This window comes from Pygocentrus nattereri, chromosome 21, assembly GCF_015220715.1.
Source record: "Pygocentrus nattereri isolate fPygNat1 chromosome 21, fPygNat1.pri, whole genome shotgun sequence".
NCBI classification, from domain to species: Eukaryota; Metazoa; Chordata; class Actinopteri; order Characiformes; family Serrasalmidae; genus Pygocentrus; species Pygocentrus nattereri.
The window spans coordinates 32,977,549-32,995,792 of NC_051231.1; the positions used below are offsets into that span (position 1 = coordinate 32,977,549).

At 42.8% G+C, this 18,244-nt stretch overlaps 2 protein-coding genes across 2 annotated transcripts; both read left to right on the forward strand.

The window, feature by feature from the left end:
• Positions 1–292: 292 nt before the first annotated feature.
• On the forward strand, positions 293–18,075 carry LOC108443905. Its single transcript, XM_037532337.1, has 10 exons — positions 293–486; positions 967–1,020; positions 9,417–9,474; positions 9,642–9,711; positions 10,872–11,058; positions 12,055–12,691; positions 12,789–12,887; positions 16,625–16,682; positions 16,850–16,919; positions 17,035–18,075. The coding sequence occupies exons 5-9, from the start codon at positions 11,008–11,010 to the stop codon at positions 16,851–16,853; spliced, it is 849 nt and encodes a 282-aa protein (XP_037388234.1). The 5' UTR covers positions 293–486; positions 967–1,020; positions 9,417–9,474; positions 9,642–9,711; positions 10,872–11,007; the 3' UTR covers positions 16,854–16,919; positions 17,035–18,075.
• LOC108443904 lies at positions 3,232–5,736 on the forward strand. The gene is made up of 3 exons (XM_017724804.2): positions 3,232–3,845; positions 4,836–5,472; positions 5,570–5,736. Exons 1-3 carry the CDS (start codon positions 3,801–3,803, stop codon positions 5,689–5,691), a joined length of 804 nt encoding a protein of 267 aa, XP_017580293.2. The 5' UTR covers positions 3,232–3,800; the 3' UTR covers positions 5,692–5,736.
• Positions 18,076–18,244: the final 169 nt, after the last annotated feature.

The following is an 18,244-nucleotide window of genomic DNA, read 5'->3' on the forward strand; positions in this document are numbered from 1 at the left end:
TATTTGCATGTGATTGACCAAACAGCCTACAGTTTAGCCCCGCCTATTCACGCTGAACTGAATGCTGTTGTGTTTTCAGCCCAGACTGCTTTCTGAAAGAGTCATGATACAGGGCAGCCAATCAGAACAGAGCTCATTTACATACGTCAGTCTTAAAGGCACAGGAAGAAAAACGAGCTGTTCAAATTAAAGGGAAGAGAAAAATGGAAAATTGTATGTAAAAATGAATTACGACCGCTCCTCCTCCTTTTGCCCCTCTTCCTCCTCCTTCTACCCCTCCTCTTCATTTTACCCCTTCTTTTATTACCCTCTTCTCCTCTGTTTACCCTCCTCCCCCCTTACATCTACCATCTCAAGTGCAAAGAGATGAGATAACAATAAGATGCCAATATAAGAAATAAGGTTATAAGATCATCATCACTGCTCGTGGAGGAAGGTTGTTCTTAAACTGCTGAGTTTTCTGCTGAGGCAAGTTTCAGTAAAGCGGTGAGTTGTGACCCGTCCTTGCTCATAGAGGACTCTGCCCTTCCTGGATGCAGCTTATATATATATATAATATATGAACATTAACTTTCCCACATTGGGTGAAACTCTGATGTTGCTCTAGTTTAAACTCTGACATTTGAAGCCTGTAATGAGCTTTATTGTGTTTTAGTGTTTCAGTAAATCCTTCAGTAAATTCTTCAACTTGAAGCCTCACTCTGAACCCTGGAGGAGGCTTTAGTCCAGTACGCTCCACTTTACGAAGAGCGGACTAATACAGCTTATGAGCTCTTATCATTTATCATGAACAATGCATAACAAGCATGGCTATAACATGTAGTACATTGTTATAAATATTCATAGCCATGTTTACGATGCCTTATGAATGCATTATAACATGTTATGACTGTGTTTATAGATGCTTACAAACGTGACATTCATAGAAAGCGTTACTGACATTTCTTCTAAAACTGACTTACGCAGTTTTCACGAAGATCCTGGCTCACCAGTGGTCTCTTATGTGGGCTTTGTTCTCAGGTAAGAACAGAATCTACACACACTCAAGAGCACAAAGGTGAGAACAGTTCTGCGCTTTAAGAACACGGCGTGAACCTGACGTGGACTTTTTCCTTAGGACCTTTAAGAACAAACATGATTGGAAGATTCTCTTGCCTGCATGTCATAGAGATGATTTTAATCACTTTACGTGACGCTAAAGTCCAGATCCCTTCACTTTTTACAGAAACGAACAGAAACTGTGACTGTGTTGCTTTTAAAAAGGTGACAGGACAGAAACTGCACTCATGAAGAGTTCCTTTCCTAAAGCAGGGGCGCCTAAATCTTTTGTCATGGGGGGCCGAAGTGGGCCGAGAGCTTCTATTTCCATATAAATGGAAACTCTTTCAGCACCATAAAGGGTTCTACTGTCACAAACCTGACACTGTAATAATACAAACTCACTTCTTGGTGCTATACGGAACCACACACAACACATTCTCCATCAATCTGAAGAACCCTTTCACCCCTTTATACACCCCTTCTTTTCTACACCCCTCATTAGACCCCTTTAAGCGTGCAAATTATTTTTGAGTGTTCTGGTTCTCTATGGTTCTATACACTATACTATATATGTCCTTTACTAAAGAAGACTTGAAGAACCATCTTTTTGAGAGTATACCTTACGTGTACAACACAGAACGTGTAAATATTACAGAAAAAAACCCTTAAAGCATGAAATGGTTCTATATAGACCTCATGCAGCTACATAGAACCGTTCCCTTTACTCAGGTCACACTTTGGTCATCTTTTCCTCCAGCACTGCTCACTAGATGGCAGCAGAGCGATTCTCATGAGTTAAATGAAGACTCAGAGTCACTTGGGCCCAGTCCCATTTCTTCTTTTTACCCCTACCCCTTGAATGTGAGTGTTGCCCTTTGACACCAAGTTATAGGGGCAGTGGTTGAGATCTTCCCTCTGAAATGAGACCCTCAAATAAAAGAGCATCACTTCATTAACAGCTACTAGCGCCACTCTGTAGGCGCTCCTGTCCGTCTGCAGGGACAGCAGAGGAGGGGAAAGTTCAGCTCCTCACTGCTGGGCTTTAGTTACATTTAGGGATCATACGCCTTCAAAGAGGGGGGCAGTTATTTATTATCACCCCCCCCCTAATTCTCCAGTGACATGAAGCTGAAGTCAGACATTCACCAAATTCTCTGGTCTAGAGAAACTTACCGAGCCAGAATCATTCACAGTGGTGGTGATAGGAACCAGACGTCAACCTCTAAAAGCTCCCTTTTTATTAGAAAGTAATTAAATGAAATGGTTATGAACATATTGTCTTAAAACTCCATTCATGGTGGAGGGATACAAAATATGAAGGGTGTTGTGAGGCAAAAATAGTCCCAAAAGAAAACGTATTATTCCAGATTTTCCACTATTTCCCATCATCAACATTCCAAATGAACTCAGAAGACTAGTGTAGGTTCTCTGGTGGTTGTGGATGGTAAATAAAATGTCTATATTTGTGTTGTAGCCATGGCGACCCCGGATTCCCATCATCACCACTGTAAAGACATTTGTATCACTCTGTTTACATCTCAAGCGCTGAATTATACGAAAATATCAGTGGAATTCCCCTTTAGATGATCTCACCTATGAACGTGTGGTTTCTGACACTATTTTCTACAAACATGGACTAAAGTACAGACTTAATTCAGGCTTCAAGATGGCCTGCTAGAAAAACCAGCTCGGATGGTCATCAGCAAAACCAGCATATGCAGTGTTTTTGGATGCTGGTATGCTGGTCCACCATCATGACCATGCTGGGTGATCAGGTAACCCAGCACCAGACCGGCTAAGATAAACCTGCTGCTTTATACTGGTTTTTCAGCAGAACCGACTGACTACAATTTGGATTTTGCAACTAACTTGAGTATAAATTTGGAAAAAAAACTGGTGGACTTGCCCTTTAAACTGTCAGTGAAAGCGTCCTAATGTTGGCGATGACGAGTATACACGCATTTATAGTTGACGCTCCTGCCGCTGGCGGTGATGACGTGAGGGACACGTGCAAGTGAACTCTCTCGCGCGCGGCTGAAGCCCCCCTCGCCGCTGGCTGCTCTCTATGAGAGTAAAATATTATAAATCCTGACAGAATTTTAAAAAGTTTGCTGCCTAAATGAAACAAAAAACTGACTCGGGACTGAATGTTAAAGTTTCTAGAGCGGCTCCTGATTTACCGCCACGTAGCGGCGGTCAAATCCCCGCTCTGGCGAACACTGTTCACATTAGCTCAATGCTAACTAGCGAATATGAGAAACTGGGCTGCTTTTGAGACGCCAGTGAAGAGAAATGTTCCTCTGCGCTTCTTCCACAACAAAACCCAGAAATTTACACGCTTAAATCTTTGAACCCGTCTTTGTGTAAATCGAGGAGCTGGCAGCTAATTTCCTTAAACAGAACTAAGCCGCTCCGCTAGCTAACAGGCTAAAAGATAGCAAACATGCTAAACTCCACTATTAACATCACAGGCTTGAATTAAAGTAGTTAGGTTGTGATTTTACTGTAAAAACGGCCGTATAAAAATCTAAAGAATGTCACTTGAACCATTTACACGCTTCAAATATCCGCGTTTTAGTCAGATCTGCCTTAAATAACGTCAAGTCCAGGCCGAATCCCAAACGCCTCTGTGCTCCCTAAGTAGTACACTAGGGAAGTTTTGAGTATTATGCGCTGCTGGGCTGAAGGAGCCAGTGTTTAGATTCCTGAGTAGGAAAATCAGTCAATCGTTTGAGTCGGTTTGCAGTGCGGACGTGAGAATGGACGCCAAACCCGAACCCGGACCTGAACCCGAACCAGGAACGGTAAGTCAGAAAAGGAATGCATATGGAAGTATGGAAGTCCAGGATTTGGACCTTTATCCTCCCCTTTAATAATATAAGTGAGTTCACGAGTCAAAAACAACTTCCACATGTATAGAAATCTGATATATGGCCATAAATACACACACATATGAGAAAGAGGCGCATATATTCATGTACGTACATGTAAATATCAAATAATGGACATATACGCATAATATATTGATCATACATACACACATATATAATATCTCATACATACTTTCCTTATGGTTATATACATCACAGCATTTATTCCTTTATTTCATGGTTTAATGATTTTATTGAATAATTTAAAATGAGTTTGTTTTAATAATGTAGCTTTTATACCATCACTCCAATAGAGGTGAAAGAAACAATGCAGTAGCTTTAAAACCTTATTATATAACTTGAAACATATAGGAGTAACACATGCTTTCCATATATGGATGTTTTCTGTTATATATTGTTACGCATATATGGATGTATATTTTCATATATATGTCCCATGATTGAAAATGGCCCATTTCAAATGAATTGGCGTACACGTCACATCAAATATAAGCCCTTATGTGATAAATACAAGTTGTATATGAGGCAAATATGTGTATGATAATCCGTGAAATACTGAAACCCATATATTGCCATATTTCAGATTTCTATATCAGTTGTTGTTTCACTGAATGTTCAGTGAATGCCGACAGTGAAAGAGGAATTTTTGTATTTGGCCAGTGAACATTGCAGACTCTTCATTTAGAAGTTATTAATATGTTTTCTATATATGTGTGTGTGTGTGTGTATGCACTATATTATCAAAAGTATTCGGTCGTCTGGCTTCCATTCAGTCACCACAATGATTTCTGGCAATATAGTGTATCTGTATGCACATGAATACATGTGTGGTGAGTTCTATTCACGTATTAACACTTTTTCCATTGTCTCTATTCTGTCTTGGCTCTGGATGCGGCTCTACAGTCTTCCAGCTTTCTGACTCCACTGACTAAAGACTCCAAGTTCCTCAGATTCTTCAAGAAGACGGCTGAGGAGCTGGTCAGATGGATTGGGTCTGAATGTCATCCTCGATTCCCTGTGTGCTTCCTTTACGAGCATCTGGTGGATCGTTTGATGGAACAAGTTAAGATGCTGGCCTGGATAGACATTACCTTTGAGGCATCTGATGCGCGGCTCTTCCCTGATGAGGTCGATGCCGTGTCTTATATTTTCAGCGAAGTGCATGAAGACCTCTTGAACAAGCCCTGGAGAATGGAAGTATCTTGTTTCAACGAGGGATTCCTCTGTTACCTCACCTACGCTGTCATGGACGCTTTCATTAATTACACATTGTCCTGCTGTACAGCAGCAAGTACGTCCTCAGACAGTGACCTTGATGAAGGATCACAGGGGGAGCCTGAGATGCAGGAGGTCTGTAGCACCGTCCTCGGTCAGCAGAGTCCATCAGAGTGCGAGGAACTGATCCGAGAACTTGGTGGATCTTCCGATTCGGCTGACCTGAGTCATGACGAGTGCTCTGAGACCCTCACCGGCTTCCAAACTTACAGGGACTCAGAGGTGGAGAATCCTGAAGGCCTGGAGGTTCCTGCCTGCGCTAACGGTAAGTCTTTCAGTTCCCCTTGAGATTTCATGATGTTCTTTGTCCAAAATGTCCCAGTGCTCTGAACTTACGATCTCCTTGTTTTCTGTGTCTGTAGGTACTACAGGTTCCAACACAACCGGAACAAAGTGGAAGAAGCTCCGTTCTCGTATCTCCAGCTTCGTGAGACGAGTCTTCCTCTTCGGATGCGTCCCATGTAGGCGCGTGGTACCACGCTGAAATTTTTTAATTTTGACCAATTAAAGCATGAACAGCATTCTTTTTGTGTCCTGACTCAGACTGTAATTAAGCTAGGTGTAGATACTTAGATACTTGCTCCATGTTTAGATACTCGGGCCTTTTTTTTTTTGGATACTTTTTTAATCCCACAAACAGGGAAATTTCACGTCTGCATTTAACCCATCTGTGAAGTGAAACGCCACATACACACTAGTGAATACACACACACTAGGGGGCAGTGAGCACACTTGCCCGGAGCGGTGGGCAGCCCTATCCATGGCGTTCGGGCAGCAGTTGGAGGTTAGGTGTCTTGCTCAAGGACACCTCAGTCATGGACTGTCGGCACTGGGGATCGAACCGGCAACCTTCTGGTCACGGGGCCAGAAAAATTGGGTAAAAATTTTTCTCCAGCCCATCACTGCCCCATAATTAATCCAGGTTTAGATACTCAGGTTTTGATTAATCCACATTTATTTATTTATTATTTTTTAAATTTTTACCCAATTTTTCTCCCTAATTTAGTCGTTTCCAGTTCCACCCACTAGTTAGGACTCCCCCAATCACACCATACTACCGATGCTAGGAGGGTGAAGGCTAGCACAGGCTTCCTCCGAGACCTGCTAAACCAACCACCGCTTCTTTTCGACCTGCCGTTCATGCAACGTCACGGGACAGCCGAACACACTCGGAGGAAAGCATGACCGCCAGATCTGTTACGTCAGCTAACAGACGCCTGCACTGCCCTGGATCGCGTTGAGTGATGGGGGAGAAGCGGGGCCATCCTACCCACCCAGAGAGAGAGAAGCAATTGTGCTCTCTTGAGCTCCCGGCTACAGACGGCTGTAGCGTCACTAGGAATCGAACTCGCGATCTCCTGATGATGGGACACTCGGGAGCTGGTGAATCCAGGTTAAGGTACTCAGGTACTGACCAATCCAGGTTCACATACTCGGACTGTGAATCATCCAGTTTGTGAAGAACAGTAAGTTGGCTTTGTCTGTTCCAGCCGTCACAACCCAAATGTTACGAAGGGCCATTTAGTCCTTTCAGCAAAAATAAATCTACCACAACATTTTACGTTGATTTTACTGAAGTAACGTTTTACCATCTTAGCTGAAAGTATCGCCACCGCTGTGAACAGTTCTGACTCTGTAAGTTTCTCCTTTCACAGCAAACCGCTCTGAGTGGCTTTGTCAACGTCTTAAACATTTCATTTCAGACAATAAGAACGGGTGGAGCTCTTTTGACCCATCTCTAAAAGTGTCTCCTGGTCTTTAATGACGTGGCTGTGCTGCAGCTAGTGGGGAGAAATACGGAGCTTAGCTGGCTCAGAGATGCTACCCGATGCAAATAAGTCCCAGTACAGAAGGAGAATGCGTTATCACTGCCCATTCACACCGACTTTCAGCAGTTCTTTGTCTCTTAAGGTTTCATTCTTTGTTTTTGCATTAATATTGTACAGATGTGACCCTAGGACGACCCGGAGTAGCTACTTTATGCTCATTTAGCATTAACTTTAACTGAATCAGTACAAAAGGCAATATTTAGGCCAAAAGGACCCGACTTTCCCTTCGAACCCTAAATGTAGTCAATCAGCCAAGGTAAGTTCAGTATCTAAAGTTGGCTTTCTTTGTTTTACACTGAAGCTACGAGGCTAATGGTGCTAACGTTAGCATTACACTAATCGCGTGCCCAAATCATCGCACACTTGCTTAAACTCGGTCATGTCGGTGAAGAGAAATTCAGCTGATTTTTAAACATTTCTACACATTTAAACGACTGAGATGTAAACGGAGTCGATCAGCAGTTTGGTGTGAAACGCTCTGTTCTAGATAAACTCACAGTCAGAATTGTTCACAGTGGTGGTGATAGGAACCAGACGTCCCCCTCTAAAAGCTCCTCACAGTGGTGGTGATAGGAACCAGACGTCCCCCTCTAAAAGCTCCTCACAGTGGTGGTGATAGGAACCAGACGTCCCCCTCTAAAAGCTCCTCACAGAAAGTTCCTGCATAAACATGGTTCTGAATTCACTGCCTGATAATCTGAGACGCTGTTTTATGGTAGTTTTGAGATACGATAGATGGCAGTGAGGCACATAATAATAGAGTTGTTGTAGTTTCTGACACTTATAAATGTATTTTCACATTTATTCCTGAAAATTAGTGCCAGTTTTCCACATAAACGGCGGTAAAGGATGCTATGAACAAGCGTCCCGTTATTAAACGGATGACCAGCTATATTTTCAGCATTGCTGTGTAAAGTTGTCAGCATTTCAGTTTCACTCGCATTAGTTGAGAGAAACAAAACCACATCTACTGTATAAAAACTGTTCCTAAAGGATGTTGATGCACTACATCATGTCATATGGTGTTGGAATCAGCTTCCCGAAGACATCTGATGGAAGAAGATCCGGCACCTTCCTAACAGACACCGAATTACTAATAAAATGTCACATAAACTCCTGCATAAAACCTCCCCAGCTAAAAACGACTATATAAAAATTAAACCCAACATTGAAAACACTTGTTCACTCTGCAGTAACAACCCAGAGACAGCCGTTCACCTGTTTTTTCCAGTCAATATGTAAAATAATTTAGCAAAACCTCAGAGAACTTTAGTGTTCATAATACTGATATAAAGTGTTGTTTATTGTTGAAACGTATGGTTTGGTCTTTTTGGAAAACCATACAGCTAAATAAACACACATATATAAATATGTGATAAAGCAGGTACTTTTTCCACATTATCACCGCGAATCGCATTTAGCACCGAGCTAACGGCGCCCTTGATGTTAATAGTGGAGTTTAGCATGTTTGCTATCTTTTAGCCTGTTAGCTAGCGGAGCGGCTTAGTTCTGTTTAAGGAAATTAGCTGCCAGCTCCTCGATTTACACAAAGACGGGTTCAAAGATTTAAGCGCGTAAATTTCTGGGTTTTGTTGTGGAAGAAGCGCAGAGGAACATTTCTCTTCACTGGCGTCTCAAAAGCAGCCCAGTTTCTCATATTCGCTAGTTAGCATTGAGCTAATGTGAACAGTGTTCGCCAGAGCGGGGATTTGACCGCCGCTACGTGGCGGTAAATCAGGAGCCGCTCTAGAAACTTTAACATTCAGTCCTGAGTCAGTTTTTTGTTTCATTTAGGCAGCAAACTTTTTAAAATTCTGTCAGGATTTATAATATTTTACTCTCATAGAGAGCAGCCAGCGGCGAGGGGGGCTTCAGCCGCGCGCGCGAGAGAGTTCACTTGCACGTGTCCCTCACGTCATCACCGCCAGCGGCAGGAGCGTCAACTATAAATGCGTGTATACTCGTCATCGCCAACATTAGGACGCTTTCACTGACAGTTTAAAGGGCAAGTCCACCAGTTTTTTTTCCAAATTTATACTCAAGTTAGTTGCAAAATCCAAATTGTAATCAGTCAGTTCTGCTGAAAAACCAGTATCACGGTACCACGCTGGAATTCACTGAGCTCCTGAGAGCGACCCATTCTTTCACTAATGTCTGTAGAAGCAGTCTGCAGGCCTAGGGGCTCGGCTTTATACACCTGTGGCCATGGACGTGACTGGAACACCTGAATTCAATGATTTGGATGGGTGACTGAATACTTTTGGAATTATAGTGTATCTGTATGCATATGAATACACGTGTGGTGAGTTCTCTTCTATTCACGTAGTAACACTTTTTCCATTGTCTCTATTCTGTCTGGGCTCTGGATGCGGCTCTACAGTCTTTCAGCTTTCTGCCTCCAATCAAAAGCAGGAAACCACCAATTCAGCCCATGAAAGGTAAGAAGTGAAACTGAGTGGATTATCATTTTAATTGGAAATAGCTTTTCAGCATATTTCAGTTTCAAGGGGGGAAAATCAACTATTGAGTGAATTTTTAGACAGAATTTCAGTTCTGAGGTTAACAGTGTTCACTGATCTAATTTTTGTGTGAATTCAAACACCAGATAACTGGATGGAGAATGGCCTGGGCGTGCACGATGGCCCACCTCCACCATCTGCTGTGCAGACAGAAAGGTGAGTGTTGTTCAGGTTCTTGGTGCATGTTTTACTGATTTCAAGAGATGATTTAAGCCATTAGTTTATACTTAAGACTGAAGCCAGCCTTTGTTCTTTCACATGACCCCAAAAGTGACCCTTGACGCTCTGTTCAGTGCTCGGCTTTTGAGAAATGAAACTCCAGAGCCTGAGCACGAACAGGTGTCCTCAGAGGATGAGGAGGAAACTCTATTTGGGTCTCCTAAAGACTCCAAGATCCTCAAATTCTTCAAGAAGATTGCTGAGGAGCTGGTCAGATGGCTGGAGTCTACATTGCTCTCTATGAGAGTAAAATATTATAAATCCTGACAGAATTTTAAAAAGTTTGCTGCCTAAATGAAACAAAAAACTGACTCAGGACTGAATGTTAAAGTTTCTACAGCGGCTTCTGATTTACCGCCACGTAGCGGCGGTCAAATCCCCGCTCTGGCGAACACTGTTCACATTAGCTCAATGCTAACTAGCGAATATGAGAAACTGGGCTGCTTTTGAGACGCCAGTGAAGAGAAATGTTCCTCTGCGCTTCTTCCACAACAAAACCCAGAAATTTACGCGCTTAAATCTTTGAACCCGTCTTTGTGTAAATCGAGGAGCTGGCAGCTAATTTCCTTAAACAGAACTAAGACGCTCCGCTAGCTAACAGGCTAAAAGATAGCAAACATGCTAAACTCCACTATTAACATCACAGGCTTGAATTAAAGTAGTTAGGTTGTGATTTTACTGTAAAAACGGCCGTATAAAAATCTAAAGAATGTCACTTGAACCATTTACACGCTTCAAATATCCGCGTTTTAGTCAGATCTGCCTTAAATAACGTCAAGTCCAGGCCGAATCCCAAACGCCTCTGTGCTCCCTAAGTAGTGCACTAGGGAAGTTTTGAGTATTATGCGCTGCTGGGCTGAAGGAGCCAGTGTTTAGATTTCTGAGTAGTATGCACTCTGTAGGGAGCACGGATATATTTGAGATTCAGCCCTAATGTGGAAACAAGGGCGCCGTTAGCTCGGTGCTAAATGCGATACGCGGTGGTAATGTGGAAAAAGTACCTGCTTTATCACATATTTATATATGTGTGTTTATTTAGCTGTATGGTTCTCTACGGTTCGTCTGTTACCATGGTGACGAGTGCTCACCTTTTATAGTGGCCACGGCAATGACGTCACAATCGCCCGGACGCCACTGCGATGACGTCACAATCGCCCGGACGATTCTATAAAAGGCGAGCGCTCGCTCAAAATCAGTCAATCGTTTGAGTCGGTTTGCAGTGCGGACGTGAGAATGGACGCCAAACCCGAACCCGGACCTGAACCCGAACCCGAACCAGGAACGGTAAGTCAGAAAAGGAATGCATATGGAAGTATGGAAGTCCAGGATTTGGACCTTTATCCTCCCCTTTAATAATATAAGTGAGTTCACGAGTCAAAAACAACTTCCACATGTATAGAAATCTGATATATGGCCATAAATACACACACATATGAGAAAGAGGCGCATATATTCATGTACGTACATGTAAATATCAAATAATGGACATATACGCATAATATATTGATCATACATACACACATATATAATATCTCATACATACTTTCCTTATGGTTATATACATCACAGCATTTATTCCTTTATTTCATGGTTTAATGATTTTATTGAATAATTTAAAATGAGTTTGTTTTAATAATGTAGCTTTTATACCATCACTCCAATAGAGGTGGAAGAAACAATGCAGTAGCTTTAAAACCTTATTATATAACTTGAAGCATATAGGAGTAACACATGCTTTCCATATATGGATGTTTTCTGTTGTTATATAATGTTACGCATATATGGATGTATATTTTCATATATATGTCCCATGATTGAAAATGGCCCATTTCAAATGAATTGGCGTACACGTCACATCAAATATAAGCCCTTATGTGATAAATACAAGTTGTATATGAGGCAAATATGTGTATGATAATCCGTGAAATACTGAAACCCATATATTGCCATATATCAGATTTCTATATGAGTTGTTGTTGTTTCACTGAATGTTCAGTGAATGACGACAGTGAAAGAGGAATTTTTGTATTTGGCCAGTGAACATTGCAGACTCTTCATTTAGAAGTTATTAATATGTTTTCTATATATGTGTGTGTGTGTGTGTATGCACTATATTATCAAAAGTATTCGGTCGTCTGGCTTCCATTCAGTCACCACAATGATTTCTGGCAATATAGTGTATCTGTATGCACATGAATACATGTGTGGTGAGTTCTATTCACGTATTAACACTTTTTCCATTGTCTCTATTCTGTCTTGGCTCTGGATGCGGCTCTACAGTCTTCCAGCTTTCTGGCTCCACTGACTAAAGACTCCAAGTTCCTCAGATTCTTCAAGAAGACGGCTGAGGAGCTGGTCAGATGGATTGGGTCTGAATGTCATCCTCGATTCCCTGTGTGCTTCCTTTACGAGCATCTGGTGGATCGTTTGATGGAACAAGTTAAGATGCTGGCCTGGATAGACATTACCTTTGAGGCATCTGATGCGCGGCTCTTCCCTGATGAGGTCGATGCCGTGTCTTATATTTTCAGCGAAGTGCATGAAGACCTCTTGAACAAGCCCTGGAGAATGGAAGTATCTTGTTTCAACGAGGGATTCCTCTGTTACCTCACCTACGCTGTCATGGACGCTTTCATTAATTACACATTGTCCTGCTGTACAGCAGCAAGTACGTCCTCAGACAGTGACCTTGATGAAGGATCACAGGGGGAGCCTGAGATGCAGGAGGTCTGTAGCACCGTCCTCGGTCAGCGGAGTCCATCAGAGTGCGAGGAACTGATCCGAGAACTTGGTGGATCTTCCGATTCGGCTGACCTGAGTCATGACGAGTGCTCTGAGACCCTCACCGGCTTCCAAACTTACAGGGACTCAGAGGTGGAGAATCCTGAAGGCCTGGAGGTTCCTGCCTGCGCTAACGGTAAGTCTTTCAGTTCCCCTTGAGATTTCATGATGTTCTTTGTCCAAAATGTCCCAGTGCTCTGAACTTACGATCTCCTTGTTTTCTGTGTCTGTAGGTACTACAGGTTCCAACACAACCGGAACAAAGTGGAAGAAGCTCCGTTCTCGTATCTCCAGCTTCGTGAGACGAGTCTTCCTCTTCGGATGCGTCCCATGTAGGCGCGTGGTACCACGCTGAAATTTTTTAATTTTGACCAATTAAAGCATGAACAGCATTCTTTTTGTGTCCTGACTCAGACTGTAATTAAGCTAGGTGTAGATACTTAGATACTTGCTCCATGTTTAGATACTCGGGCCTTTTTTTTTTTTGGATACTTTTTTAATCCCACAAACAGGGAAATTTCACGTCTGCATTTAACCCATCTGTGAAGTGAAACGCCACATACACACTAGTGAATACACACACACTAGGGGGCAGTGAGCACACTTGCCCGGAGCGGTGGGCAGCCCTATCCATGGCGTTCGGGCAGCAGTTGGAGGTTAGGTGTCTTGCTCAAGGACACCTCAGTCATGGACTGTCGGCACTGGGGATCGAACCGGCAACCTTCTGGTCACGGGGCCAGCTCCCTAACCTCCAGCCCATCACTGCCCCATAATTAATCCAGGTTTAGATACTCAGGTTTTGATTAATCCACATTTATTTATTTATTATTTTTTAAATTTTTACCCAATTTTTCTCCCTAATTTAGTCGTTTCCAGTTCCACCCACTAGTTAGGACTCCCCCAATCACACCATACTACCGATGCTAGGAGGGTGAAGGCTAGCACAGGCTTCCTCCGAGACCTGCTAAACCAACCACCGCTTCTTTTCGACCTGCCGTTCATGCAACGTCACGGGACAGCCGAACACACTCGGAGGAAAGCATGACCGCCAGATCTGTTACGTCAGCTAACAGACGCCTGCACTGCCTTGGATCGCGTTGAGTGATGGGGGAGAAGCGGGGCCATCCTACCCACCCAGAGAGAGAGAAGCAATTGTGCTCTCTTGAGCTCCCGGCTACAGACGGCTGTAGCGTCACTAGGAATCGAACTCGCGATCTCCTGATGATGGGACACTCGGGAGCTGGTGAATCCAGGTTAAGGTACTCAGGTACTGACTAATCCAGGTTCACATACTCGGACTCTGAATCATCCAGTTTGTGAAGAACAGTAAGTTGGCTTTGTCTGTTCCAGCCGTCACAACCCAAATGTTACGAAGGGCCATTTAGTCCTTTCAGCAAAAATAAATCTACCACAACATTTTACGTTGATTTTACTGAAGTAACGTTTTACCATCTTAGCTGAAAGTATCGCCACCGCTGTGAACAGTTCTGACTCTGTAAGTTTCTCCTTTCACAGCAAACCGCTCTGAGTGGCTTTGTCAACGTCTTAAACATTTCATTTCAGACAATAAGAACGGGTGGAGCTCTTTTGACCCATCTCTAAAAGTGTCTCCTGGTCTTTAATGACGTGGCTGTGCTGCAGCTAGTGGGGAGAAATACGGAGCTTAGCTGGCTCAGAGATGCTACCCGATGCAAATAAGTCCCAGTACAGAAGGAGAATGCGTTATCACTGCCCATTCACACCGACTTTCAGCAGTTCTTTGTCTCTTAAGGTTTCATTCTTTGTTTTTGCATTAATATTGTACAGATGTGACCCTAGGACGACCCGGAGTAGCTACTTTATGCTCATTTAGCATTAACTTTAACTGAATCAGTACAAAAGGCAATATTTAGGCCAAAAGGACCCGACTTTCCCTTCGAACCCTAAATGTAGTCAATCAGCCAAGGTAAGTTCAGTATCTAAAGTTGGCTTTCTTTGTTTTACACTGAAGCTACGAGGCTAATGGTGCTAACGTTAGCATTACACTAATCGCGTGCCCAAATCATCGCACACTTGCTTAAACTCGGTCATGTCGGTGAAGAGAAATTCAGCTGATTTTTAAACATTTCTACACATTTAAACGACTGAGATGTAAACGGAGTCGATCAGCAGTTTGGTGTGAAACGCTCTGTTCTAGATAAACTCACAGTCAGAATTGTTCACAGTGGTGGTGATAGGAACCAGACGTCCCCCTCTAAAAGCTCCTCACAGTGGTGGTGATAGGAACCAGACGTCCCCCTCTAAAAGCTCCTCACAGTGGTGGTGATAGGAACCAGACGTCCCCCTCTAAAAGCTCCTCACAGAAAGTTCCTGCATAAACATGGTTCTGAATTCACTGCCTGATAATCTGAGACGCTGTTTTATGGTAGTTTTGAGATACGATAGATGGCAGTGAGGCACATAATAATAGAGTTGTTGTAGTTTCTGACACTTATAAATGTATTTTCACATTTATTCCTGAAAATTAGTGCCAGTTTTCCACATAAACGGCGGTAAAGGATGCTATGAACAAGCGTCCCGTTATTAAACGGATGACCAGCTATATTTTCAGCATTGCTGTGTAAAGTTGTCAGCATTTCAGTTTCACTCGCATTAGTTGAGAGAAACAAAACCACATCTACTGTATAAAAACTGTTCCTAAAGGATGTTGATGCACTACATCATGTCATATGGTGTTGGAATCAGCTTCCCGAAGACATCTGATGGAAGAAGATCCGGCACCTTCCTAACAGACACCGAATTACTAATAAAATGTCACATAAACTCCTGCATAAAACCTCCCCAGCTAAAAACGACTATATAAAAATTAAACCCAACATTGAAAACACTTGTTCACTCTGCAGTAACAACCCAGAGACAGCCGTTCACCTGTTTTTTCCAGTCAATATGTAAAATAATTTAGCAAAACCTCAGAGAACTTTAGTGTTCATAATACTGATATAAAGTGTTGTTTATTGTTGAAACGTATGGTTTGGTCTTTTTGGAAAACCATACAGCTAAATAAACACACATATATAAATATGTGATAAAGCAGGTACTTTTTCCACATTATCACCGCGAATCGCATTTAGCACCGAGCTAACGGCGCCCTTGATGTTAATAGTGGAGTTTAGCATGTTTGCTATCTTTTAGCCTGTTAGCTAGCGGAGCGTCTTAGTTCTGTTTAAGGAAATTAGCTGCCAGCTCCTCGATTTACACAAAGACGGGTTCAAAGATTTAAGCGCGTAAATTTCTGGGTTTTGTTGTGGAAGAAGCGCAGAGGAACATTTCTCTTCACTGGCGTCTCAAAAGCAGCCCAGTTTCTCATATTCGCTAGTTAGCATTGAGCTAATGTGAACAGTGTTCGCCAGAGCGGGGATTTGACCGCCGCTACGTGGCGGTAAATCAGGAGCCGCTCTAGAAACTTTAACATTCAGTCCTGAGTCAGTTTTTTGTTTCATTTAGGCAGCAAACTTTTTAAAATTCTGTCAGGATTTATAATATTTTACTCTCATAGAGAGCAGCCAGCGGCGAGGGGGGCTTCAGCCGCGCGCGCGAGAGAGTTCACTTGCACGTGTCCCTCACGTCATCACCGCCAGCGGCAGGAGCGTCAACTATAAATGCGTGTATACTCGTCATCGCCAACATTAGGACGCTTTCACTGACAGTTTAAAGGGCAAGTCCACCAGTTTTTTTTCCAAATTTATACTCAAGTTAGTTGCAAAATCCAAATTGTAATCAGTCAGTTCTGCTGAAAAACCAGTATCACGGTACCACGCTGGAATTCACTGAGCTCCTGAGAGCGACCCATTCTTTCACTAATGTCTGTAGAAGCAGTCTGCAGGCCTAGGGGCTCGGCTTTATACACCTGTGGCCATGGAAGTGACTGGAACACCTGAATTCAATGATTTGGATGGGTGACTGATTACTTTTGGAATTATAGTGTATCTGTATGCATATGAATACACGTGTGGTGAGTTCTCTTCTATTCACGTAGTAACACTTTTTCCATTGTCTCTATTCTGTCTGGGCTCTGGATGCGGCTCTACAGTCTTTCAGCTTTCTGCCTCCAATCAAAAGCAGGAAACCACCAATTCAGCCCATGAAAGGTAAGAAGTGAAACTGAGTGGATTATCATTTTAATTGGAAATAGCTTTTCAGCATATTTCAGTTTCAAGGGGGGAAAATCAACTATTGAGTGAATTTTTAGACAGAATTTCAGTTCTGAGGTTAACAGTGTTCACTGATCTAATTTTTGTGTGAATTCAAACACCAGATAACTGGATGGAGAATGGCCTGGGCGTGCACGATGGCCCACCTCCACCATCTGCTGTGCAGACAGAAAGGTGAGTGTTGTTCAGGTTCTTGGTGCATGTTTTACTGATTTTAAGAGATGATTTAAGCCATTAGTTTATACTTAAGACTGAAGCCAGCCTTTGTTCTTTCACATGACCCCAAAAGTGACCCTTGACGCTCTGTTCAGTGCTCGGCTTTTGAGAAATGAAACTCCAGAGCCTGAGCACGAACAGGTGTCCTCAGAGGATGAGGAGGAAACTCTATTTGAGTCTCCTAAAGACTCCAAGATCCTCAGATTCTTCAAGAAGATTGCTGAGGAGCTGGTCAGATGGCTGGAGTCTACATTTCATCCTGGATTCCCTGTGTCTTTTCTTTTTGAGTGTCTGGTAGACTGTTTGATGGAAGAGGTGGAGATGCTGGCCATGGTAAATATTACCTTTGAGGCCCGTGACGAGGTCGATGCCATCTCTTATATCGTCAGTGAAGTGTATGAAGACCTCTTGAACCAGCCCAGGAGAATGGTCGTGTCTTGTTTCAACGAGGGGACCATCAGTTACATCAGCTATGCTGTCATTCGAGCATTAATTAATTACACATCGTTCTACTGAACAGCATTATTTTTGTGTCCTGACTCAAAGTGATTAATCTGTGTTTAGATATCCAGGCTTTGATTCATCCAGGTTTAGACACACGGGCTGCGATTCATCCAGGTTTAGACACACGGGCTGCGATTCATCCAGGTTTAGACACACGGGCTGCGATTCATCCAGGTTTAGACACAGTGGGTAAAATAAGTATTTGATAAACTGCTGATTTTTGCAAGTTCTGCCACCTACAGAGAATGGAGAGGTCTGTAATTTGTATCGTAGGTACAGTCCATGAAGAAATCATGTATGATTTTTAAATAATTAATTTGCATTTTACTGCATAAAATAAGTATTTGATCAACTACGAACCAGCAAGAATTCTGTCTCTCACAGACCTATTTCAAGTAGGCCACAGATTTGATGTCCTAAATTAATGTTCTGAACATCCCGCCATTCATTTCTACGGGAAAACATCATTCTTGCAAATAGAGAGATGTAAACGGAGTCGTTCTGAGCGGTTCGGTGTGAAACGCTCTGTTCTAGATAAACTCAGTCAGAACTGTTCGCAGTGGTGGTGATAGGAACCAGACGTCCCCCTCTAAAAGCTCCTCACAGAACGTTCCTACAAAAAAATGGTCCTGAATTCACTGCCTGATGATCGGAGACGCTGTTTTATGGTAGTTTTGAGATACGATAGATGGCAGTGAGGCACATAACAATAGAGTTGTTGTAGTTTCTGACAGTATATCATACAGTGTGTATAAAATCCAGGCTTCAGGTTGGCTGGT